The sequence below is a fragment of the Choloepus didactylus genome, chromosome 1 (genome assembly GCF_015220235.1).
Source record: "Choloepus didactylus isolate mChoDid1 chromosome 1, mChoDid1.pri, whole genome shotgun sequence".
NCBI lineage: Eukaryota > Metazoa > Chordata > Mammalia > Pilosa > Megalonychidae > Choloepus > Choloepus didactylus.
The window spans coordinates 194,816,260-194,843,708 of NC_051307.1; the positions used below are offsets into that span (position 1 = coordinate 194,816,260).

A 27,449-nucleotide genomic window follows, 5' to 3' on the forward strand; every position below is an offset into this window, starting at 1 on the left:
TCATGTTTGATTAAAAACAGAAAATTCAATTATAAGAAAATAAAATTACTATGGCAACACTTCCCAGTGCCGTTCCCAATCACATAAATTTGTTTTTTTTCCCAAATGCTATCAAAGTAGCTCAGTAACAGTACAGCACCAGTCATAACCAAGTACAACTAAACTCCCTAAAACTATATTCTCGCTTTCCCCATCTATTCAATAACACTTGCAAAAAGTCAATGGTTTTTGACTTCTAAAATTAACTACTGAAATAGGATTTTTTTATTTATCAAGACCACATAATTCAACCCAAAGTATTCCATGCAACTGTGGTTAGATTCCAGACTTTCACCAAGAACAATCGAAAGGGCAAATTTCTCAGATGGTCTCCACAGTGGTGCTGAAATTTCTGGAGACCTAAGGGATCTTATTCAGACCCATATTTGGGAAACTGTAATCAACCAATGTTTTGATAATGAGAGAAAGAAAAGTAACTTTCCAGAGCACAGGGTTAACTATATCTTTATAAGCTAAAAAAAAAAAAAAAAAAAAAAAAAGGATAATACTGATTTATCACTTGTTCATAAAAAATGAGGCCCTTGATCCAATTAAGATTATTGGAAAGGTTCGGTGTAGAGAAGTAATTAATTAGGAAGGCCCTCTGCGAACAGGTACTCAGGGTCAAGTATTCATCATCATTAAAATCACAGGCACTCAGCTACAAAAATGCTGATGACAGCAGCCTCCCCCAACTGAGTTTGTCAAGTGCCACTAATCTGAGTCACTCACCTACTCTACAGTTTATGGCCGACTGAAAGAAATCCTGATACTCATGTCTGCTCGTGCTTCTAAGCTTATGACCTGATAGTGTTGATTACTCCGTTAATCTAAAAAATATTCAGATATATCCTGCAAATAAATAAAAAAAATTTCTGCACCATCTTTAAAGCACATTCCCACCACCACAAAAGGTTATATGTAAATTAAATAAACTCAGCTTTCTTAAATTTCCTGTGTTTTTGTAATCCTAGACGAAGAAAAGTTCAATTTATATCCAAAATATATTTAAATATTTCAAAGGTATCATATCAGACTTAAGTTATCAAAAGATGTAAACAAAATTGATCTAGCTTATATTTATGAACCATATTTTTAAGTTTTTAATTTACCCTATACTAACACTCAAAAAACTAACCAAGCCACATTTAGACTTAAAAGCTGATTTGGATTTTGAAGTGGTTCCTGGGAGACAACTGCCCATTACTAAAACTAGTATTATTGAATCTAATGGTTTATACACTATTCAATTTAAAAGATCAAAATAACTCCATTCTGATCTTCCAAAAATGCTCTTTCTGAATGAATCCCTAGATTATGCTGTCTCAAGTAAATGCACTGAACGGGACATTCTGCGGTAACGCTCGACACAAAACCAGGACTCGTTATCAAGTGGTCTTCTTGTGCTTCAACTGCACCTGTTAAAAATCCCAAATCCTTGGCTCATCAGTCCAGTCAGGTTGAAAGGAACTTCAAGGATGGAAACTTGAGGTGAAGCTGAGAAGCAGGAAGGGAAACACAGATTGACCCTCAAAAGAAAATCAAAGGATCCATTCGTCACCCGGTGTCTCCTTCACACTCCACAGTCAGACTGCTTCTCCTGAAGCTGCCGTGACAGTATCTGATGGGAAGACAGAAAAGCCACTCCTATGTGGAAGAGGATTTGCCAGAGGTTCCTCAGCCCATGCAGGTACATGTTGCCCAGGCAAATAAACAGTAGCATCAGCACCACCTTCACTGTCCTGGCTGGACTGTAGAACAGGTATAAATAACACTGAAATGACACCACAAGAGGAGTTATGATCAGCAACAATGAAATGGCCGCAAGGTCAGAAGCAAGACTCACACCTCTCACACACAGCATAATTTCTCGGCATACATTAGCTTACTAAATTGAATTCATTACAAAGAAGCTTGGGCCCTCTGGATAGGTTGCTGTTAATTACCAAACAAGAGACGACTGGGGATTTAGAGAAGGAAAGTGAAATAGGTCATCACAGGAGGAATTAGTGCACAACACTCTTAAAAGGAATTTAAGAAACACAGGCAGCAATGACCAGGCTGTGAGCCTTGTAGAAAGAAGAGATGCAGGTAAGGGGCAGAGAGATAGGCCAGGTTATCCTGAAAGACTGACTGTCCTCCAAATGAAGTTTTCCTTCAGGGAGCAGCAGACCTGGAGAAACTCTAGCCACGACAGGTGAGAAAGCTGGTGAGGGGAAGCCATGCTTTCTCCTGAGCCACAAATACACTGAATACCACTGATCCCTAGCCATTGTCCTTATCACCTCTTCAAAAGCATCCCTAAGTGAGGGTAAGTTCTCATGGCAGGGGGAAGTGACTGATATTTTGTGTAGGGCTCTCACACAGAAAAGGGGCCACTCTTGTCCTGCAAAAGCTGGAAATAATTTTTCAGTTCAATGAAAAAAAAAAAAAAAGCACTTTCTCAAACATGAACAGTCTGACAAAGGCTCAAGTTCAAGTGGGAGGGAGAGAGTTCCTTATCAAAGGAACTACCCAAGTAGGAATGCATTTTGAAGGAATGAAGTGGCATTGTGAGAAATCAGCTGCCCGGACATGCCTGAAATACAGGCTTTAGGAAATGTCCAGTGACAATGTCCAAGGTTTTGGAGACTTGTTTTCTAAAAAATAAGTGCCTTTTTGATTTTGGGTTGAAATTTTCTCTTTTGTGTAATCACGTAATTCTTAAAAACAAGCCATTCTAGTACATATGTGGAGGAGAGGGGAAGTGCATTGAGAATGGGAATTAAAAAAAAAAAAAAAAGCTTAAGCATGCATAGTAAGTACTGAAGTCCTAACCCATATGGCGGATGAGGAAAGAGAATTAGAGTCAGGTTTCTGCTAGAATTAATTCTGCCTATAGGGGGTTCAAAAAATCCTTTCTATCCACCTTTTAAGTACATAGCTTATTTGCAAATGACTATGTAATAATCAAAGCCCTCCAGTTAGTGTTCTGATTTTTGTTTCCTTTCCTAAGAATAGATTTGAGTCTGATGGTATTACTATTAAAAAGAGCAATTTTTCCATATGAACTAGTTCTATGTTTACACACACACATATACATAGATGTTACTTCTGCACAATAAATAAGCTCAAGGCAAGACTCTGCCTCACACTAGTCAGGACCAACCCAATCCCTACTGCAATCTCATTCTTCCCTTCTTGTGAGTAAAATCCAAATTTCTGTTCTGCTGCTGTCAATGGCTCTGTGGCCCTGGATAAGTGGCCTTCCCTGTCTATGAGGCCAAAGTTCCTCCTCTATAAATGAGGGGATTGGGCAGGAGGAGCCTAAAGTCCTTGAACTATTGGCTTGGTATTGTCCATGATTTGAACCAAGACTTTGGTAGGACAAAAACAGGTTTTAGAAACTTGCTGATGCTTCAACAGAAGAACAAAATCAGGTTTAACCCCCTCACCAAAGGATCAACATTTCACCTACCTGGAAAATACAGGCTATGAAAGGAATAAGAAAAGCCAAAATGTTTCCAATTTCCTCATGGGCAACCTAAAGCAGATATGAGGAACACAAGGAAAGGACTATTTAGATGAAAGGAAATATGAAAGGACATAGAGTACTTTACTCCTCATTAAGTCTGGTATGGTTGATAGTGCCGAATATCTGGCCAGTGAGACACAAGTCCCTGTTTATGTGCCAGATCAGGGATTGGCATGTAACCATTTCAATGGCCTGGATGCACCATGCACTCTCCTGTCTCCTTGTGTCTATGGTAAGCCCTCAGCCTGGAATACCCCCAACTCCTCCACCTCTTGAAATCCTACTCATCTAACTCCCCCCACTCCTAGGTCAGTGCTGCTACCATGCTCTGCTTTATGCTATGCGAGCCATGAGGCAGGGACTATGTCTTAATCATCCTGTTCGCTAGGTGTCTGTTCTAGTGCAAACTGACACTTGGCAAGAGTCATAAACAATAAACTAATGAGAAATAAAAACAGTAAGATTGGAAACCTTGCTGCACCAAAGACAAGTCTTTGGCCAAAGACAGGATGTGGAAACAGGCAGTTATGGTGCTGCCATTCTCCAAACAGGTCAGTCTACATTGGACTCCTGAGGTCCAATATCAGCCACGCTTTGGACTTTAGTCATCACATAATAGGTGTGAGCATTATGGCTCTGTCTTTAAAGTAGCATCTATCTGTTTATGCTGTCAATGGGTCTATACTTTTAAAAGTGTTTGAAATACTTTAAAATTAAATTTTTTTTTTTTTTTAAAAAGCATTGAAATAGAAACTTGCTTTGAGATAAGCAGGCTGGGAGATGAACTTCCCAGCAATACAGTTCTTTGGCAAAGACACAGAAAAGGTGGTAGCTTCGTGACATAAATTTACTATAATATAACTTTTTCCTCAGAAAAAGAGAGCCTGAACTGTAAAGTCTGAGAATCAAACTTTTGCCCTGAATGAACAATTCGGCCCCTGAAGTCCTGGGGCCCAAAGGCCCTGGGCATCTGACATCCTTGCAGCAAGTGGTCCCTTTTTCACCAATATCCCAGCAGCCCCTCTGGCTTCTTGGGACAACAGACATAAGAGCTGTTTTCATATGTGTTCAACTTACTACAAGGATTAAAAATTAAAAAAAAAAAAAAATTAAAAATAAAAATCTTATAAATAAAATATATCCCAATCAGTTTCTTCTATCATATCATGCATCCTTCAATTTAAACTGTAAAGAAAAGGATACCTCTAAAGAATGTTCTGCAAGGTGAATTCCACGAATGAGATTCAGTGCTGCACACATGATGTTGAGAATAAGGGAGAGAACACCCAGAGCTGTCACTGGTTCCATTCGGAAATTAGGAGCTTCACAATTTAAAAAAAAAAACAAGTGTCTAGTGAAAATAATTTCTACACCAAAGGAAAAATGAACAAAAATACTAACTAGACCTCCATCAGTGATAGATTCATTATGTTAAACACAGAATTACAAACATATTAACTTAAATAGGAGCAGAAGTTAGAGGGGGGAAAAGGCAAGAAATGAAGGACAGAATGGATCTGGGAATCTGAGGTGAGTTTCTTCCAGATAGAGGACCCTCTCCGGGCAAGCACAGGTTTTTCAAGTGCTTTACTGTACTTTCTATTTAAAACAGTGGTTCTTAACCAGGACAATTTGGCCCCTCAGGGGAATCTGGCAATACTGGAAGACAATTTTAGGTGTCACAACTAAGGGCAGGTTGCTACTAGTCATCTAGTAGGTAGAGGATAGGGATGTTTCCAAACATCCTACAATGCACAGGACAGTTGTTATGACAAAGAATTGTCTGGATCAAAATACCAACAGGGCTGGGGTTGAGAAATCTTGATTAAAGCAACTTTTTATACTGCTAGAGAAGATAATGGCTTTAGTTATAAGTTGGTTGTCAAATTCTGAAAGCATTTCTATCACACACCTCAACCCTCTGCTTGTAAAAATGCCCCACTTTTTCTGACAAGGAAAGCATTCAGTATCATGTGTGCTTTTAGAGTAATTCCCAGAAAATGCAAATTAAAAAAAAATTCTAAAATATTTGGGGAGAGGGAAAGTGATTATTTAAGCTACAAGTTGTTTCTAGAACTATAATTAGAACAAATGATCTTTCTTTCTTTAAAGATAATCAATGAAATTGATTCTGATTCACTATCTTGCTATGCTCTTTTAAAGTCAACCTTTCTTGCCTTACAATCCCTCTCCACACACATGCACACACACACTCAGCTGCAATCCAATTTATTGTCTATTGTTAGTATGTTAGAGTTTTCACTGAGCAATTCAAAGTTCCCGTTAGAACAGAACATGCTACCTGTAAAGATTCTAGCCTCGGGACAATAAGGAGAGTCAAATCACAGTAAATTGTCCTAGAAAGGTAGGTAAGTTGACACTTTCCAGATTTTCTCCTCTTAGGGTCTAAGTATTTAAAAAACAATTATGTATTACATAAAGGTATCCTTGTCTTCATATATGGCATAAGGGAGAAGCTTGGGTTCAATTATCGAGGCTTCCTTTTACAAAAGTTAAGTTCCCTTCCAGTATAAATTAAAACAACTTATCAATTGGCATGACTGGTAAGAAAGCCAATCCAGGAATTTATTGGTTGAAACAGATTAAAGCAAAATACAAAATTAAGCCAAAAACATTCACATTTTTAATAAAGCACTTTGAGAAATTCAAGCAATGAGTTTCATATAAAACAGTTAAAACAAAATAATGAGACTATATTATTATAGTGTAGACAGCTTTGTCTTTTAGAGAAGGATTCAGCTTTTATACCATTACAGAATTCTACGAACGTAAATATCCACTATTATCGCTATACGTGTGTAAACATGCAAAAAATTATGCTTAGTTATGTATTAGGCCTTGAGTGGCTAAATGTGTTCATGAGACTCAGTCACGGATGCCACAGCTCTGTGATCACATCCATGAACACCTCGCTTTTCATGTGAGAACACTGAGATCCATAGGGACACAGGGATGAGCCCCAGGTCTCAGAGCCAGACAAGGAGAGCACTGGAAGCCCTGGCTCTGGCCCCTGCCCCAAGACTCTCAACATCACAGCCCTCCCTCCAACTGGAGGGCAGTGGTTTCTCGGTGGCAATTTGGGCCAAGAAATGGCAATGGTTCACTAAACAATATGATGAGATAAGGATTCACTGTCTAAGAAAAAAAATGAATATATAAAGAGAATGCACAAATCTGTACAGTTCAATAAGTAACTTCCACCAAAAGAGAACAGTCTTGTTTACAAGATTTAAACCTGTAGACTTCATCATGGTTATGAAAACAACCTGCCAAGTCACTCTGATTTTCATAAGTGTAGCCTCCCCTCAGACCAACCCACTGTCCTAGTATTTTTGTAACAGCCACCTGGAAATAGGATCAGTCCATAATTCCCCCCACATATTTTAGACACAGTACCCTTCCAAAAAATCTCCCTAGTTAAAAAAAAAAAAAAACGTCCATTTGAAATGCATAAAACCACCTCATCTTCATCAACATCAGAGAATAGCAGGCAACTTACCAGGCTCAAAATGCATCTGTATGTGACCGTTCATCATCCCATTTGCCACATCTGTGTCCTCCAAAGTAAGAACCACTGGAGGCTGGAACGTGAGCTCCTCCTGAATTTTTTCCAGGCTGCTCTCTATCTGAGAGGAACTTAAATAGTTAAAATGCCACTTCACTTTCTGAATGATGCTGTCTGCAAAAAGAGAGCAAACCAAATTGTGTGTTTTAATCAGAATGAATGTTATAAACAATATATGCAAAATGAAGTTCACACTTCTAAGAAAGCTAATAAATCAGCCAGATTCAGAAGTGGTTAAAAGCCAAATGGTTATTATACATCAACACCAGTGTGATCAATCTCTCCAGAGCAGAGTAGTTAAAATTTGACAGTCTATAAAGAATGCAACAATACATCAAGGAAACCTCAGTGAAGAGGGAATTGGGGTAACAGGGACTTGAATCTTAGCCACTACTGATAGCAGGATCCTAGGCAAATCACAGACTTGTTTCTAAGCTTGAAAAATGGGGACAGTGATTCCTGACCTGATTATCTCAAAAAAAAATTTGTGAGAAAAATATTAGAAATGAATGTGAATATGCTGTACCAGATGCTATTATATATTTGAAATGTCTGGTTTTAATTATTTTTTAAATTTTAGTATTAATCACTTAACAAGTCTTAATAAGGGTTTGATGTGAAGTTTCATACCCATTAGCAAAGCAAAATCATGTATAATTCTAATATCAATGTACTTTTACTCATCTTCTACTTCCACTCACTAATGAGCAAACATGATGCTGGAGAAGGGTCTTTTGTCAGATCAAGCACACAGTTTTGGAAAGAAGGTACATGCAGAGAGGAGGGGAGAGAAGAGCACAAGACCAGCCCGCTCCAAGTCAACCACCAGCCCAGAGAAACCACAGTTCTGGCCGGTCTGGGCAGCAGCGGGGCTGGGAGCAGCAGCCTGATTAAGACCTCCCAGGGAGATGTGGGCAGAACTCTCAGTCTGCATCACTAGTCTTCTAGGCCAAAGCCTGCATACTAGGGTGACACCAAAAGGGGATGCTGGCCCCATCCCTGAAGGATCAGCCTGTGGACCTCGTAAGAGAATGTGAGGCTATGGCAGTGTTTGCCAGCATGCCTAAGTGGCAACCCTTCCAGGCACTGGCTGTGCACCTGAACATTTGTACTAACTGCTGCCAGCCCCTCTTTTGAGAGTATCACAGAGGGAGCAGCTGTTTACCCAGAGACCATAAAATGTCTCCCAACTCTGACCTCTACCCTTATTCTTCCAGGAGCTCAAAATGACTTAAATCACACCTGGAAGAAAAAAAGCACAGGCTATGATTATTAAGCTATATTCCAAAGCCCCTGAGCCTCCCTCTGCAAGACCTCTCTGGTAGCACCTGAAAGAGTTATCCTCTTCTAGAGCAGTGCTTCTCAAACCTCTGTGTGAAAGACCATGTTTTTCTTATTTCCAAACTGTTGTACACTGATACTTTCATAAAATACAATTTAAAAATATTTCAGCAACATCAAATTGCTAAAAGAATTTCCAAATATTTATTGTCACTGTACTTATCTCATCATGAGAAGGACAAGTTTGCATACCTCCTGTGCCGGTTTGAGTGTATTGTGTCCCCCAAATGCCATTATCTTTGTGGTCTTGTGTGGGGCAGGCGTTTTGGTGATGGTTGGATTTGCTTGGAATGTGCCCCACCCAGCTGTCTGTGATAATTTTGATGAGATGTTCCCATGGAGGCTTGGCCCCACCCATTAGGGGTGGGCCTTGATGGGTGGAGCTATATAAATGAGCTGACTCAAAGAGGAAAGAGAGTGCAGCTGGGAGTAATGTTTTGAAGAGAAGCAAGCTTGCTAGAAAGGAACGTCCTGGGAGAAAGCCGTTTTGAGGCCGGAGCTTTGGAGCAGATGCCAGCTGCCTTCCTAGCTAACAGAGGTTTTCTGGACACCACTGGCCGTCCTCCGGTGAAGGTACCCGATTGCTGAGGTGTTACCTTGGATGCTTTGTGGCCTTAAGACTGTAATTATTTAGTGAAATAAACCCCCGTTTTATAAAAGCCTATCCATCTCTGGTGTTTTGCATTCTCCAGCATTAGCAAACTAGGACACCTCCCTTTGAGGAGTTGTGCTCTAGAGCAGGGATTGGCAAACATCATCTTAAAGTGCCAAACAGTAAATATTTCAGGCTTGTGGGCCAAATAGTCTCTACCACAATTAGTCAAATCTGCCATTGTAGGGCAAAAGCAGCCACAGACAACACATAAAAGAATGAGAATGACAGTGGTTCCACCTTGTTTACAAAAACAGGTGGATAATCCAGTGTATGGATGGATGAGTAGAAAAATGGAGACAAAAACTTAATGAAAAATAGGGTGGGGTGGTGGGATGATTTGGGTGTTCTTTTTTACATCTATTTTTTATTCTTATTTTTACTTTTTCTGGTACAAGGAAAATGTTCAAAAAATAGATTGGGGTGATGAATGCACAACTATATGATGGCACTGTGAACAACCAATTGTACACTTTGGATAACTATATAGTATGTGAATATATCTCAATAAAATTGAATTTAAAAAAAAAAAAATGAGGGAGAGATTAAGACATTCCCCGGTAAACAAAAGCTGAAGGAGTTCATCACCACTAGACTAGCCCTAAAAGCAATGCTAAAGAGAGTTCTGCAGGTTGAAAGCAAAGGACCATAGACCATAGATCGAAGAGGCTTGAAGAAATAAAGATCTCCTATAAGCGTAACAACTGAGGTAAATATAAATGCCAATACTATTGTATTTTGGGTTTGTAACTCTGCATTTTACTTCTTTGTAATTTAAAAGGCAAATGCATAAAATGGAATGAGAAAAAAAAAAACAAAAAAACAAAAAAAACACAGGTGGCTAGCCTATGGGCCACAGTTTGCTGACACCTGTTCCAGAGGGCTATGGGGGTGGGGTGGGTGGGGACCTATACAGGTCCTTAAGTCTTTCTACCTTGACCCCACCTCTGGAGAGAAGAAAAACTGTAGTGTTAAACCACTTTGACTGCTGTGAATTTTAAGGTTCCAAGGCTGTGATGGGTTATTGCAACTTTAATGATTTTCCTTGATAGTTCAAGCCAAATCTAGACTTATACATACAACGCTGGAGAAGAGAATAATAAATATGAAAAGGGTTACAAACCAAATTCAAGAAAGGCGTATGGCCTGGAAGCTAAACCAATGCAGGTAGTGTCATAGGAAGCTGTGAATTCCCACCACAGGGTCTCCAAGAAGCAGAAGGCCATGGCTGCTGGACACTGGCAGGAGCAGATGGCCATGCAGGCCACATCCCCCAAAGAAGAAAAACTGAAACAAAAGGGTGACATGGACATTACCAGGCAACAGACCCATGTGAACTTCCATCCTACACTCAGACATAACCTGGCCTTGAAGCTGCACTTGCTTGGTCTTGAACAATCCTGTAGCTGCTTGTTACATATATGTTGACTCTTCAGCTAGACCTATTCCGGGGACTGTGCCTTTCTTATACTTCCTTTAACATGTCTAGCAGCATTAGCCACTGATCATGTGAGATCATTCTTATCTATTCATGAATGAGTAAGAGATGCATTCCTTTGGGGAAATTGGCCTCAGATGTCTGTGCATTTATTGAGAAAAATGGTTTTGCTTTTTCAACCTACATCGAATAGATTTTCTAATGTTAATTCATCCTGGTACCCTGAAATAAACCCTTGGGTGTGAATTTATACATATTCATACACATATGACTGCTGGATTTAGTTTGCTAATGTTTTATTTAGGACTTTTTTTGTCTATGCTAAGTAAGATGGCCCATAATTTTCGTTTCTTGTATGGTCTTCATCTGGTTGTGGTATTAGGTTATTCTGGTCTCATAATACAAATGCAGGGATTTTCTTCTTTTCCTACTCCTTTTCAGACTATTTCACTATCTTTTCAAGTTCTGGGGGCTCTACATCTCCTATCTTTGGTGTCTACGATTCCCACTCACTGTGGAATATTTTCTCTTGTGTGTTGCCATTTTTTACTGAGTGGTCATCACTATGAAACTTTTTTTCCTATAAAAACCCTTTGAGGCTTGAGTTGTGGCAGACTTCTTCCAGAGTAGTTCTGCATTGGCTTTGGCCAACTACCCCAGGCATATCAACAGTCTGGGACCCATACAGATGTGTGAACTTTGGTTTAGGAATTCCTAGACGTTGGGGAATTTAAATTCAATCTTCAACTCTACTGGAGGCACAAAAGCAGGGCTTAGTTTCTTAAGTGAGATTTTACCTTTCCTTCCTATCCAAAGCCAGGGCTACTCCTGTTATCAGTGGGTAGACTATCTCACCTCTCAACATTTCACTAGGGTTGCAGCCTGACAAGATTTCTTTCCATTATGCATGGATCTCAGTTCCAACACCCCACCCTCCATAGGTCCAATGGCCTCTCCCCTTACAAATGCCGAAACTCAAGCTCCAAGTTTACCATAATGATTACCCTGGAGCCTTATGTCAGTTCACACATTTATCTCACTTCATTCTGGCACCTGAGAGTTCTTTCTTGCAAGCTCAGCTATTACATTTAAAAGAATTTTTGATATATAGTTACCCACATTGCTGGGTGTTTCTGGCAGAGGGATTTTTAGGTTATACTGATCTACGATCTTGTTGTAACTAGAAGTCTCTATATAAATACTTTTCAATTAAAAAAAAAAAAAGGATGGCCCTCCTTATAAAAAGAATCCTCTAAAAGGGCTTAGGTCTCTCCAGGATGAAGATATTGCTATAAGAAAGATGACCCCCTAATTATTTAAACAAAACAAAACAAAAACTATGGTACAGCTAACCTGTAAGAAAAGAAAGTTCCAGTTATCCTCTGTGAAAATAATAGTGAGCAGTTAATTCAAATTAAATGAGAACATTTCATCCTCCTCTTTTCAAAAATTACTGAAGGTACCCAGCATTTCATTATGACGTTGTAGACTTCTTTATTCTGTGAAAAATAGCCCTTAACGGAGAAAAGGTTTCCTATTTGAATTACAGTACGAAGCTCCCATAGAATGCTAGCTGACCACAGCACAGTGAGGAAGGGATTATCAACGAAGCGGTTTCAGGCACCAAGAGAAAAGAGCCTCAGATGTGGAAGATGTACCCCGGCCTTTGCTCCTGAGCCCCAGGGCCCACCAGTGTGGCCACTGCAGTGCCTGCTGCCAGGCCCCCCCTTCAGACCACAGCTCTTCTGGCAGAGGTCAGGACATTTCCACTTGTTTTTGTGATTGTGAGGCTTAATTCCCCTAAATGGACCCAACTTATCAGATTGACTAAAAATTTATTATTCAGGGAGAGCTAGAGACATTGTAAAGAAAGGCCTAAACTGGAAAACATAGATACGAAATTTATAACAAGCCATTATATATTTTAAAGCCTGTCTCACCCCTGGGCCCTCCATAGAATGACCTGCTTCTTGCGCTAAGTTATCCTAGAGCAGGAAATGATGTAATACAGTGATGAGGAGCAGCTTTGGGGTCTGATTGCCTGGGTCCAAATCCTGGCTCTACTGCTTACTAACAGTCTAACCTTAGTTAAGTCCCTTACCCTCAGTTTCTTCTTCTCTTAAACAGGTGTAATACTATTACCTATCTCATAAACCACACAGACACTGAGAATAGGGCCTGGTATATACAAAGCACTCAAAAATATGAGCTATTATTACAATGATTATTGTAATCACTGATTCCAATTCCCATTGAAACAGTTTTCTCACTGTATTATATTCAGTCATATATTTCTTTTGTTCCCTTATTAGACTTTAAGTTCCTTGAGAAGAGAAATCTAGTCTCACTCATTTTTCACTCTCCTGCTCCTGTTACAAAACAAACGTTAAACAAAAAAGACAGAGATGACTATAAATGAAGTCTTTTTCTTATTTTCTTTGCCTTATCATTCTTATCCTTTTCCCTCCCCTACACTATAAGCTAGTGTCTCTTTCCTCATCTGTTTCTCCTCCCTTGCAACTCAGTGAGGATAAAAACTACTAAACTAAAGGCATGTGATCAGCATAATGCTACCTCAACATGTAGTTAAAAATAACTCAAATTTTGCTGACATTCTGGAAAAGAGAATATGCTTGCTTACTGTATACTGAGGTCACGTCCTTCTGCAGAACCTCGACCTGGATACTGGGCCAGTTGCAAGGCTAATGTCTTGAGCCGTCTCCTGCATTCCAGGAAATCTTGGGTGTGATAAAAGTCAGTGGAGGCCGATAGGGGCAGTCCATCCCTTACCCGTACTACACAGGCAAAAAGGATCATGGACATGGTCCACAGGAGAAGTCATGAGGATACCTGAGGAAAGCAAGAATACCTTGTTACCGAGGGCCAGACGATAGTGCCAGAGACACCTTCCCCTTGAAAAGTTCACCCTGGGTTGTCCCATCTCACCCCCATTATAATTACAAATGTTGCTTTTATTATATTTCCCTTCCCTCTACTGCTATGTCACTCCCAACTTTCTTCCCTTCCTTATCTTCTCTAGTGGTCTATTCACTTGTAATCCTTCTCTTCCTCTTCTCTGATGAATCTCTCCCTTCTCCAGAACTGAGTCAACCAGGGTGAGGGAGAAAAGAATAGAGAAGCAAAGGAAGCAGGACCAGAAAGGCTCAGGAGCAATAGCAGTGACAGTTGAAGGGACACAGGTAGCAAGACGGCCCTAAAGGGACAGGAAGCACCTGACACTGAAGAAGCAGGTTTGGGGTGTGCAGACTTATGCATTTCAGGTCACCCAGGGAGGTTAGGTGCTGAGCAGTTTAGGTGCCATGTCCTCTCCTGCAGGGAGATGGAGGGGTTAGAGGGATTCTGAGCATCTAACCTAATGCTGGTATAGCAAGGAAAGGAGAAGGTAAAAATGGAACAGATAGAGTTATGTCCTCCTGGATGTCTGCAAATGTGTGATACAGAGCCAGTCTTCAAAATGATTACTGAACTCTACTACGGTAAAAACTAAATAGTTAGCCATGATATGGGAGCACCATTAAGAAACAAAAGGAAACAGATCAAGTCCTCATGGTACCAATGGAAAGTTAGAAAAAGGTACTATTGAGGTGGACACGGATCTGTAGCAGCTCAGTGGTCAGAGCATGGGCTGGGTTTCAGCCCCCATCCATAGAGGACTTGTACATTTGTACGTGGGATCTGGCCAGGGATTAGTGAGGTGGCCAATACAGCTTTAATGGGTCTTTTCATGCGTCCATACATGCTGTTTCACAGATCCTGTCAGGTCCTTTAAGCAGGATGACCATCACATACACACTAGTGGACCTTTCCTCCAAAGAACTCTAGGAGTGTAACTGTCCTAGTTTGCTAATGCTGCAGAATGCAAAACACCAGAGATGGATAGGCTTTTATAAAACGGGGGTTTATTTCACTACACAATTACAGTCTTAAGGCCACAAAGCGTCCAAGGCAACACATCAGCAATTGGGTACCCTCACCGGAGGATGGCCAATGGCCCCCGGAAAACCTCTGTTAGCTAGGAAGGCAGCTGGCATCTGCTCCAAAGCTCCGGCCTCAAAACGGCTTTCTCCCAGGACGTTCCTCTCTAGCAAGCTTGCTCCTCTTCAAAACATCACTCCCAGCTGCACTCTCTTTCCTCTCTTTGAGTCAGCTCATTTATATAGCTCCACCGATCAAGGCCCACCCCGAATGGGTGGGGCCAAGCCTCCATGGGAACATCTCATCAAAATTATCACCGACAGCTGGGTGGGGCACACTCCAAGCAAATCCAACCAGCACCCAAGGGTCTGCCCCACACAAGACCACAAAGATAATGGCATTTGGGGGACACAATACATTCAAACCGGCACATTCCACCCCCTGGACCCCAAAATGACATCATCTTTCCAAATATGAAATGCATTCATTCCATCACAATACCACAAAAACTCAAATCATTTCAGTAACAAAAGTTAAGTACAAAATCCCATCAAAATCAATTACAGGCATGGTGGGTCCTAAGGCATAATTCTCCTTTAGCTTTGCATCTGTGGACTTAGAATAAGTTATGTGCTTCCAATATACAAAGGAGAGACATTCATAGGATAAACATTTCCATTGCCATAAGGAGAAACAGTAAGGAAAACAGGGTTAACAGGACCAAAACAGTTCCTAAAACCTGCAGGACAAACTCCATTAGATTTCAAAGTCTGAGACTCATTAACAGAACAACGTTGCATCCTTGGGGCTTGAGAGAGAGGGAGTCTAACCCTTCCCAAGGGCCTTTTTGGCAGCTGTTTCCTCTCCAAATGCTTGGGTGAGTGCTCCAACATATCCACACACTGGGGAGACCACCTTCTCGGCCCCACCCTCCTCAAACATCGGGGCAGCTCCCGGATTCCCTTCCATCTCCGGGGCACACGCTCAACCCCTTCAGAACAGTGTGGTGGCAGCCAGGCTCTCCCCAGTTCCCTGGGAATGTGCTCCGCCCTCTTTGGGACCTCAGATGGCAAAACTCTTCCAGAGAATTGAGGTGGAAAGCCCGCCCTCGACCTCCAGGTCAAACTCACCCTTTCCATGCATGTGGGCTGCTCCGCTCTCCCAGCCCGAGACCTCCTGACTCCAGACCTCAACCTCCATGGCTCTGTCTTTGAAGAGATTTTTCCTTTAATTTTTTCCTTGTCTGTCTCCTCCAGTCCAGACCGGCAATGGCTCTGTCTATTAAGATCTCGCAAAAATTCTGTTGGCTTTGCATGAAGCACACAGGGGTCAAAGCCATTAGACAATAGGACTTTCCACAAATCCCTTCTGCTTAACTCCTTTTTCAATCTTGGCTTGTACTGAAATGGCAGCTGGGTTCCATGTTTGGTTATGTCCTCACGTTGAGCTGTAGCTTCTGGGATTCTACCCCCTGGAAGCCTGCAATCCTCCAAGCCATCAGCCTCTGGTTTCTTTGAACCCAAGAGTTCAGTTCTAAGTTTATCTCTCTCCGCTTGCATTTTACTATAAGCTGCAAGGAGAAGCCAGGGTACGTCCTCCACACGTAGTCTGGAGATCTCCTCAGCTAAGTATTCCAGGTTGTTGCTTCCAGATTCTTCCTTCCATCTGACACCAGGACTCAATTTTGCCAAATTCTCTGCCACTTTAAAATAAGGATCACCTTTCTTCCAGTTTGCAACAACACATTCATCATTTCTGTTCAAGGCCTCATCAGAAGTATCTTTAGAGTCCATATTTCCACAAACAGTCTCTGTAAAGCAGTTTTGGCCTTTTCTATCAAGCTCCTCAAAATTCTTCCAGAATCTTCCCCTTATCCATTTGAAAAGCCGTTCCAACATGTTTGGTATTTGCAAACTCAGCAGCAAAAGCACCCCACTTCTCTGGTACCAAAATCTGTCCTAGTTTGCTAATGCTGCAGAATGCAAAACACCAGAGATGGATAGGCTTTTATAAAACGGGGGTTTATTTCACTACACAATTAGTCTTAAGGCCACAAAGCATCCAAGGTAACACATCAGCAATCGGGTACCCTCATCGGAGGATGGCCAATGGCCCCCGGAAAACCTCTGTTAGCTAGGAAGGCAGCTGGCATCTGCTCCAAAGCTCTGGCCTCAAAACGGCTTTCTCCCAGGACGTTCCTCTCTAGCAAGCTTGCTCCTCTTCAAAACATCACTCCCAGCTGCACTCTCTTTCCTCTCTATGAGTCAGCTCATTTATATAGCTCCACCGATCAAGGCCCACCCCGAATGGGTGGGGCCACACCTCCATGGGAACATCTCATCAAAATTATCACCAACAGCTGGGTGGGGCACACTCCAAGCAAATCCAACCAGCACCCAAGGGTCTGCCCCACATAAGACCACAAAGATAATGGCATTTGGGGGACACAATACATTCAAACCGGCACAGTAACCATATTTTGAATCTCAACTCTTTTCAGCAGTAGAAAAGAGTACCCCTGGGACACACACTACTCTCTTCACCTCTATGCCTGTGTAATACATATTCTTCACTTTTGCCTGCAGTGCCACGCCCCTGACCGACTCCATTCAAATCCTGCTTCTACCCTCAATATCTGTCCCAAATCCATCCTCTCCATGAAATGTTCCCAGACTTGCTCAGCTTGAAGTACTTTCTCCCTTCTTTAAATTCCCAGAGAACCTACTTCTTTGTTCTCTATTGTACTAATCTATTATTTCTACTACCTAAATGTAATTCTTAGAATAAAGACTGTATCTGGAATGAATGAATGAATTCCTATTTTACACATGTAGGAACTGCAGTGGTATAAGAACACAAGAAAACAAAAAGAAAAATTAGACTACCAGCCAACACACCCCGCAGAGTCCATTTGCCCCATCTCCCCACAACTTCCTTTGGGGAGTAAAAATGTGAAAAGCCCCAGGGAAAATACAGAAACATTCTGAATGCCCCTAACATTCATGAGTACCTACTTGTTTCAACCACTCCTAGTAAAATGAAAATATTTCCCCAAAATGTGGTGCCATTATAACTGCATGAGTCATCAAAATTATACATAATATATTTTTAAATTTCAAACTAACAAGTGAGTTAAGAAGGATTAAAGACAATTTTAAAGGAATCTCACATTCTAATTTCTCCCCTACATGTTACATCTTTTCTGGAGAATGGGAAACCTGCTGAGACTCTCAGGTTCCAGAGTGGACCTCTCTTCCTGCCCCCTTCAGAATTCAGCTCAACTGCCATCTCCTCAGGGGAGTCTTCCCAACCTTCTCACAGATCTTATCCCTCTGTTGTGGGATCTGGTAGAGTCATGCCCCTCTTCTTTGCAGCCCTTTCATGACTGGATTATTACATCTGACTTACACTCATCCATGCCTATCACCCTGTGAGGACAGGGACCATGTTTACCAGTATACGCCCACTCAGCATGATGCATGGCACATAGTAGACTCAAACTTTTGGTGAATGAATGAATAAATGTAGGAATCAATGAACGTTTTAGAAAAACAGAGACAATGATGTCTGTGTCGGTACAGCCAACACAAATTAACAGGCAAAAAAATTTTCTAATCCTACAGTACAGTTATTTTGAAAATTAGTTAGAAGAATTCTTGAATTATTTTCTGGAGGCATCTAGCTTCAAACCAGACCAGTACAATTGGCCCCTGACTTCTGTACCCCTGAGGTACAAGTCCTCCTTACCTAAGGAATCCCCAACCATGCCCTAACCCACCCCCACATCAACACTGCCCCAGGAATGCCTTCTTCACTGAGCACATCCCTCTCTGTCCCTTAACACTCATATACATGCAGGTGCACATCACAACCATAAACTACTAGGTTCTCAGCACCATTGGAAGGGACAGGCCAACTGCCATAAGGCACTGTGGGCTGAGAGCAGCCAGTGCCAAGACCTCTGGTACCAAAAAGGAAATCAGGGGATGGGAATATGGAGGTTAATCACACAACTTCTATACTTTTCTGAATGAAATATTTAATTTTAAAATATTTTTAAAAGAATTACAAAGCTCTGACAAAGACAGGGGGAAAGACAAGATCAATTACAGACCAGAGCTTATAGTCTAAACAATAACATCCAAAAGACCCTTAAATTAAGATATACAGATACTGAGGCCAGAAGAAAACACAGTGAATCTATGAGATTCTGAGAGAGTCGGAGACAGGACAGAAACATCTCAGGCAAAATAAGAAAGATAATTTTGAGGGTACAGAGTAAATTGTATGCTCTTCTAAGGGAAAACTGTATGCATTTATTCCGTCAAGCCGAAAACATCCTTGACTGGCTGACAATCCATTTCCTGAATGAATACATGAATCTAATGGTGTCTTTATGGAATGTCTTCTATGGCACAAGTATTGTGCTAAACCAATAAAAAGGAAAGTGTGAAGGGGATTGGGAAAGCCATAAGGACCACACTCCACTTTGTCTGGTTTATGGATGGATGAGTAGAAAAATAGGGGAAGGAAACAAACAGACAAAGGTACCCAGTGTTCTTTTTTACTTCAATTGCTCTTTTTCACTCTAATTATTATTCTTGTTATTCTTGTGTGTGTGCTAATGAAGGTGTCAGGGATTGATTTGGGTGATGAATGTACAACTATGTAATGGTACTGTGAACAATCGAAAGTACGATTTGTTTTGTATGACTGTGTGGTATATGAATATATCTCAATGAAATGAAGATTAAAAAAAAAAAAACAAAAAAAAAAAACAAAAAAAAAGACATAATGCTGAGCAAAATAAGCCAGGCACAAAAAGAGAGATATTGTATGTTACCACTAATGTGAATTCTGTGAAAAATGTACAATGTTTTATACTGTAGAATGTAGGGGACCTAGAGATACCAATTAGTGGAGGGGGAATGATAATGTAATAAGAACAGATAAACTATGGAGGGTAATCTCAATGTTATGGGAATGCTCAGGAATGATTATGGTTTGTAAACTTTCTTGGATATAGTAAGATCATGTAGGAAGCAATAGAGTTATTTTAGGTTTTTTTTTTCTCTTATTCCTTTGTTTTCTTAGGGGTTGTTAATTTTCTTGGGGTATGGTAGGAACATGTTGGAAGCAATGTAGTTATTTTAGATTATTTGTTTTTCTTACTCCTCTGTTTGGACATGGTTTATTAATTTTCTTGGGGTATGGTAGGAACATATTGGAAGCAAAGTAGTTATTTTAGGTTATTTGTTTTCCTTAATCCATTGCTTTGTTTGAAATGTTGTGGGGTTTTTTTGGTTGTTGTTTGCCTGTTTGTTTTTAATTTTTTGATAAACAAAGTTAAAAAATTGAAAAAAAAATCAGTAGAAAAATGGGAGTAAAAACTAAATGACAAATAGGGTGGGATGGGGGGATGGTTTGGGTATTCTCTTTTCACTTTTATTTTTTATTCTTATTCTGATTCTTTCTGATGTAAGGAAAATGTTCAGAAATAGATTGTGGTGATGAACGCATAACTATAAGATTATACTGTGGACGGTTGGTTGTATACCATGGATGACTGTATGGTTTGTGAATATATTTCAATAAAACTGAATTTAAAAAAAAAAACACACAAAAAAAAAACCTATAGAACTGTACAACACAGAACATGAACCCTAACGTAAACTATGGACTATAGTTAATAATATAATTACAATATTGTTTTAATTGTTGTAAGCAAGGTATTGCACTAATGCAAAATGTTAATCACAGGGAAAACTGGGGGGGGGGTGTTATAGAAACTGTACTTTCTGCCTGATTTTTCTGTAAACCTACAACTGCTCTAATAAAATAAAAATTAAAATGCAATATGAAAAAAAAAAAAAAAAGGAAAGTGTGACATATCTAAATGATAGTAATCATAAGGATCAGTTCTACCACTCTCTAAAGGACCCAAAAGTTCTCTCTAGACTCCTCTAGTTCATCTATCTTGCCCTTTGGTGATCAAACTCACTTTTCCTCAAATATTAGCATTCAAAATAAATAAAAACTCTTAAAGCTTTTTAGTTCTGTCAAGTTATTAGTACTACAAATCTTTAAAAATAGTTACGATGCTCAAATGAAAGGGACCATGTGGTCTTAACTGCCACTTGTGTTTCTGTGTATGTGAGTGTGTGGAATGTACAGGATGGCAGCTGCCTGACGGGATGAGGGATTTTACACTCTGCTATGGAAGAATCTAGGAATGGAGACAATACCCTTAACATTTTTTTTTCCTTTGTGAAAAGGCATTTTGTTTTCCAAAAGACAAAGGAAAAATTTAATACAAAGGGAGGGGCTCATCTTCATACCATGGTGCCTGGTAAAGGGCTTTGCATATGCATGGACTTGATGTTTGCAAATTTAGGTTATGAGCTATTATGAGGCAATCTGTGTACTTGAATAAGAGATTTGTCCAATGCTCAAAAAAGAATGAGCTGGGAATTTATGCTTATAGAAAGATGGAACAGAAGTACTTTCTCCCCCCTACTCCTCTCACTAAGTATAACTAAACACCCTGAATATCACATGTAAATCAAACAAAAGAAAACCCTGAAAGGTGGAGAGAAACAGATCTTAGGACCTGAAGGATGACATGGTAGTGAGTTTGTTGGGTTTTCTTTTTGCCTCACCTCCCAGACTTGGTACTGGAGATGCTGGCAACCCAGAAATGCCAATGAGCACAGATAAAAATGCCCCAACAAAAAAATACCTGCTCTCTCTAGCCAGAAAACCAGTAAAGAGGCAGCCGAGCAAGACAGAAAACTTTTAGACAAAACTTGCTCTACTCCAGCCAAATACCACAGAGAAAACTGTGGCCTGATCCCCAACCCCACCAGCCAAAGCAGAGAGAAGAGCAGAGACTTCCACCCATGTCCAGCAGCAGCAAGGTGACGTAACTTCCCCACCCCCACTCCACTAGGGTAGTGGCATAGGAGGTCAAGTAGGGAGCTACAGGGCATTAGCAAGGCCTTCAGTGAAGATCACCATGTCAGTGAAGATCACCGTGGGAAGCCCAGACTAGTACCCGCCCACCCAGAAGTAATGAGGCACCACTCCCCCTCCAGGCTGAGGGGTGTCAGCAGAGGCCCAGTGGAAAGTCAGCACTTTCACCTCTGCCCCAAGCCAGAGGCCTAGTGGGGAGCCAGAATCCCCACCTCCACCCAGCAATGAGCAGTCCCTCTCCCTCAGTGGTGTCAACAGAGGCCAAGTGGGAAACCTGGGCTTTTACCCCTACCTGCCAATAATGTGGTAGTAAACCCTGCCTGAGCAGTGTCAATGAAGATCAGTACAGCAGAAGATTTAATTAAGATCCAAAGTCCTATAACACCCAAAAGTTCAGGTTTCAGTTGAAAATCACTCATCATACCAAGAGTCAGGACAATCTTAACGTGAATGAGTAAAGACAAACAGCCACTGAAACCAAGATAACAGAGATATTAGAATTATCTGACAAGGAATTTAAAGCAGTCATCATAAAAATGCTTCAGTGAGCAATTATGAACACACTTGAATCAAATGAAAAAAAGACAGTCTTGGTAAGGAAAACGAAGATATAAAAAAGGACAAAATGGACATTTTAGAACTAAAAAATACAGTAATCGAGATAAAAAAATGCAATGGATGAACTCAACAGCAGAATAGATGTTCTCCATGTTATCCTGGGGAACATGAAGACAGAATATAGAAATCCCCAATCTGAACAAGAGAAAGAAAGTAAACTGAAAAAAACTGAACACAGCCTCAGGGACCTGTGGGAGCACAACAAAAGATCTGTGTCTTTGAAGACCCAGAGGAAATGAGAAAGAGGACAGGGCTAAAAATATATTCAAAGAAATCATGGCTGAAAACTTCCCAAATCTGACATAAAAACATAAACCTATAGATTCAAGAAGCTGAGCATACTTCAAACAGGATAAACCCACAGGAATCGACATCCAGACATATTATAATCACTTACGAAAGCTAAATACAAAGAAAAAATCTTGAAAGCAGCCAGAGAAAAATTATACATTACACATAGGGGAAAAATTACTTGAAGGACAGTGAATTTCTCATTGAAACCATGCAAGCCAGATGGAAGTGGTACATTTTTCAAGTGCTAATGAAAAAAAAAAAGAAAAAAGAAAAAAAAAAACGAAAAAAGCTGTTAACTCAGAACTCTACATTCAACAAAAATATCCTTCAAGGAAGAAGGGGATTAGGGCTATAAACGGGAGGCTGAGCCTTCCTATAATTATGCCTAAGAGGTACCACCAGGGAACCTCTTTTGTTGCTTACATGTGGCCTTTCTCTCTCTAAGCCCAATTTGGCAAATAAATCCATTAACCTTCCCCTTATGAGGGACATGATTCCCAGGGGAATGAATCTCCCTGGTAACGTGGGACATGACTCACAGGAATGAGCCTGGCCCTGGTAGTGAGGGATTAAAAATGCCTACTTGACCAAAAGGAGGAAAATGAAAGGTAACAAGCTGAGGTCACAGTGGCTGCAGGATCCCAAATGGCAACAGTATGCCATGCCCTTACCAAAAGTTGTCCCCAAATACCTAGGTCCCTACCTGAGATTCTATAAAAGATTCACTCACTAAGTTTTATCTTTCAGAAACTCAGATCCACCAGAGTGTTCCTATGCCAGACAAGTCCTAAAACCCAGAGGCAACAGCCTGTTTAAGAACAATCAGATGCAGCCCCCTTCCCCCTGTCGCACCCCCTTTCAATATGAACAAGTTAGGGTGCTCATTGTGTAGACACCCCTGAAAATGGAGAAAGGGATTAAGTGAGAGGAAGGGGTAGCAACAAACGAGATAAGATTTAACAAAGGTCTATGAGTACTGAAACTATATCTATATATATATTAGATACTGGGGTGTTGAATAGCTAAAAGGTGGTAAATAACATGGTGGAATGGTAACCTATAACACTTTTTGAAATTTGCTCTATACCTACTCATTGAAGTGGGCTTTGAAAGTCTTCACTTTTCTGTATATACCCTATATCTCATAATAAGGAAAGAAGTGAAACTGTGGAAATGTAACCCATAACAATTTTTGAAATTACCTGTGTAACTGCTTGTTGAGCTGTACCTCAAAAGTTAACACCCTTCTGTATGTATGTCATATTTTACAATAATACTAATAGCTGAAGTTGTAGAACTGTAACCCATGACATTCTTTGAAATATGCTATTTGTTAAATCATACTTTGAAAGTTATCAGTTATGTTATATGTTAAAGTCCACAATAAAAAATGCATTAAAAAAAACAAAAAAACAAAAGGAAAAATGAATAAAGGGGAAATGAAAATATGCTCAAATGAAGGAAAACTAAGAGAATCTGTTGCCTGCACACCTACCTAAATGAATGGCTGGAGCAAATTTTCTAAACAGAAAAGAAATGATAAAAGAAGAAATCCTGGAACATCAGGAAGGAATAACGAATAACAGAAAAAGTAAAAATATGGACAAATAAAATAGAGTATACCTCACGGAATTCTCTAAATTATATTTTGTGAATGAAGCAATAATTTATTCCCCTGGCAATATCAAATGGAAAGGGGGATGGATGTAAATATAGATCAAGAGAAATATCTTTATGATGACAGTATAGTGCTAAATCTTGATTGTGGTGGTGGTTAAACAAATCTATACCTGTGATAAAATGATATAGAACTATACACATACTTTACACCAAAGTCAATTTCCTGCTTTTGATATTGTACTATTGTTATATAAGTTACATAAGATGTAACTAATGGAGGGAACTGAGTGAAGGGCCAATACAGGGCCTCTCTGCTCTATGTTTATAACCTCCTCTGAATCTATAATTATTAGGAAATAAAAAGTTGGGGAAAAAAAAGAATTACTTAAGGCCCCCATGTACGGCTAACCTAACTATGTTCACACTTCTTTTTTATGTTTAAATGTCCTAAAAAAAAAAATCTCCACTAGTAGAATAATAATCTCTTTTGGTAATTAACTATAGTTCTGCGGATTTATGCATGAATGTTGAGGGGCATGTTCTATGGTAAGGAGCCCTACAACTACATGACATTTCCATACTGGAAGGTACTATAATCTCAGGGTTCATTAAAATAGCTGCTGGCAGACAGCTAGTGTTCAGTTTAAAAAAGAAAAGCAGTGGTATGAATCTGGAAAATTATCTCAAATTTACAGAAAAAATATTATTTATTCCACAAGGACAAAGCCCACCTCAACGTGTTCACACAGAGGCACTGGTCTGTCTTCCAGGTCTTAATCAGCTCCTTCCACAGACCAGTGGACTTTGTAACTGAGCACCGTGCCCTGCATGTCTTAGGAAGTTCTCCATAAAAACTGCTAAATGAATGAATGAATGAGCTAAGGGCTGCCTTATTTTCACTCACTGAAAGAGGATATGTAGGTTTCCAGATCTCTTGCCATAATTCTGACCAATATTTTAAACACTTTTCCACAACAAATCTCTAAAGAGAAACAGAGAAGATTTGTATAGGTGAAATTTTCAAAGTATAACGTGCAGTAGTAATGGAATATACAGCATCTATGCTATTAGGTTTTAAAATACATATTTTATTCTGCCTTCCCCGATTCCTAAATCCTCTTCCCAGCCTCTGTTTTTAAACTGCTCATGTCATAGATTATCCTTATTCTATCAGCAAAGCAGCAAAGACTTTGTTCCTATGCTGTAGGCTGTCCAAATCCCCACAGCATACATCCTTCATCCTCCATCCCCTCACCCCCACCCCAAATAGAGAAAGGAGAGAGAAATGGTTTTAAATGACTAGGCCTTACAAAACAGGAATTTAAAGAAGCAAAACGAGCTTCATTTGGGATACAAATTTCAAACACAAGTGTTCACCACAAGGAATATTCCCCACTCCTCAAATACATAACACAGAAGACAAAATTGAGGGGTGCCCCCCTCACAGAATTCACCTTCAAACATAAGGCTTGAGAATTGGTTGCCTAATTTGTAGATCAGTAGGCTCCTTTGTTCAGTTTTGCTTGGGGATGGGATGGGAGAAGGGTGGAGGCCAACTTTGGCATTTGTCAGAAGCTGAGAAGAGTAGAGGACGGAACTTGATGAGAACCAATATTATGTGCTAGGAACTTTTACATCCATAATGTTATTTAGTGTTCATAACCGCCTATGAGGTAGGTGTAATCTACACTGGACAGCTGGGAGAACTGCAGCTCCAATGCTCAAGAAGTAGAGCCAGGATTCCAACACAAACTCATAATCCAACTTTCGGATTATAGCAACTCTATTTTCTTTCTCTAAAATAATTCCTTCTTCTAAAGCACTAACACTCAGAACTAATCAGAAACCTGTTAGTAAAGGAGTCAAGGCCTGGGGTTATACTTGTTTGCTCCTTATGCACTGTATTACCTTGAATAAGTCAGTTTTCCTCTCCGACCTCATCAGTCACCTTTTGGATGCAACAAATGATCTCCAAAGCACCTTCCAGTAATAAAAACTAAGGGCTTTACGATGTCCTCTGTGTTGTAAATGCAAACTTAAATGAGAACTCTACCAACACTGTCTAAAATGTATTTTCTGGAGCAAACTCTATCAAGCCAATTTAATTCTACATAGCAATGTTAAACCATTTCCAATAGCTTCCATTTTCATTTTTCTAAAATTATGTTCATCAGGATCATTTTCTTTCTGTGTAAAACAAGATTTAGCCTATCCATTGTTTCTGAGCATATTTTTTCCCCAGACCATGTCACATATTTCACCAACTACTACCATAGGAATATTCCTTGTGGTTTGAGTTCAACAAACCCAATTTTTCCTGGAGTGCTCCCGCAGTCTATGTGTAAACCCATAATGAACACAAACGTACATCACCTCCTATAGCTGATGTTGGCCCAGCACGTCCAGTATTTGGTAAACCAAGTCATAATATCTGCAAGCTAACAGAAACTTACTATTAAAATTAAACAATTCTCTGACGTGAGCTCCGTGGATATTTAGGGAAACAATCACCCTCTCTCTTGGACACACCCCGTCTCCTCCCACTGGGGGAAGTGCTCAGCGTGCATCTATCATCCGAGGGTCCCTGCAGAAGCACGCCTTGGGTCGTCCCGAGGTCCCGGGAGCAGCCGGCTGGAGATCAGGGAGCAGAGGACTCCAGGAAGCCCCACAAGAACTCGCGGGGTTAGACCGGGCCTGAGGGCGGGATGGGCTCGGGGCCACCGCCACCTCCAGGCCCGCCCCGCCTGCTCCTGGCTAACGGGCTGCGGTGCCCGCCTCCACGCGCCACCCCTCACCTCACCCGGACTGCAGCCTCCGGGAGTCAGCACCAGCCAGCCGTGCCGCCCGGCAAACCACAGCCTCCTCAGCAACCTAAGCCCACCGGGCGGACCCGGCTCAGGTTCCCGGCGACCCAGGAGCAGGTAGGAAGAGGTACGCATGCGCGAGCCTTGCGCCCCCATACGCTGCTGCTAAGCGACACCCGCAACTGAACTGACCAATCTTGGCGCGCCTCTACCACCGGTTCTGGTTAAGTGGCGAATAGAGCGGTTCTTAAAGGGCTACGACCCAAATGCAGAGTGGCCGTGACTGGGGTCCGCACCGCCCAACTTTCTGCCCGACTTTCTTCCCACCTCCCGGCTCTCACCCGCCAAGTTTGAGGTTCAGGCGGGCAAGTCCCACGTTCACCGCCCGAAGTTGCAAGAAGGTTTCGCCGTCTAAGCTGGATTCCTGCGGGTGCAGAGGACAGGGCTGACGTCCCGGGGTGGGAAGGTTCCGTGGGTCGGCGTGACACGCCCCGAGCGTGGGTTCCGCGGTCCGCGAGGCTGGGCGGGACACTCGAGACAGGGTATCCAAAGAGCACGGCCGTCTGCCAACCTGGACGGGGAGCCAAAGTCCGACCTCGGAGGGAGACGTCCCAGCCTGGGGTCGGAGGCAACCA

General features: G+C 41.0%; 1 protein-coding gene across 6 annotated transcripts; it reads right to left on the minus strand.

The window, feature by feature from the left end:
• Window positions 1-545: 545 nt before the first annotated feature.
• Window positions 546-27,231, minus strand: SEC22C (SEC22 homolog C, vesicle trafficking protein). Of its 6 annotated transcripts, none has more exons than XM_037828867.1 (7): window positions 27,156-27,231; window positions 13,212-13,420; window positions 10,256-10,419; window positions 7,074-7,253; window positions 4,757-4,875; window positions 3,497-3,562; window positions 546-1,813 (listed from the first exon to the last, which is right to left on the minus strand). In XM_037828867.1, the coding sequence occupies exons 2-7, from the start codon at window positions 13,391-13,393 to the stop codon at window positions 1,613-1,615; spliced, it is 912 nt and encodes a 303-aa protein (XP_037684795.1). In that variant the 5' UTR covers window positions 13,394-13,420; window positions 27,156-27,231; the 3' UTR covers window positions 546-1,612. The 6 variants fall into 6 exon arrangements, with proteins under 6 accessions (XP_037684795.1, XP_037684791.1, XP_037684790.1 ...); XM_037828863.1 differs by lacking the exon at window positions 27,156-27,231 and adding an exon at window positions 26,811-26,934; XM_037828862.1 differs by lacking the exon at window positions 27,156-27,231 and adding an exon at window positions 26,806-26,917.
• Between the last annotated feature and the right edge of the window lie 218 nt (window positions 27,232-27,449).

Excerpts from the sequence above, each read along its gene's own strand:
- SEC22C (XM_037828867.1), bottom strand. The coding sequence starts at position 13,393 with ATGTCCATGATCCTTTTTGCCTGTGTAGTACGGGTAAGGGATGGACTG. Across the intron at positions 7,254-10,255 it reads ATACGCCTTTCTTGAATTTG|ACAGCATCATTCAGAAAGTG; the intron begins GTTTGTAACCCT and ends CTCTTTTTGCAG. Across the intron at positions 4,876-7,073 it reads ACAGATGCATTTTGAGCCTG|CTCCTAATTTCCGAATGGAA; the intron begins GTAAGTTGCCTG and ends TAAATTGTGAAG.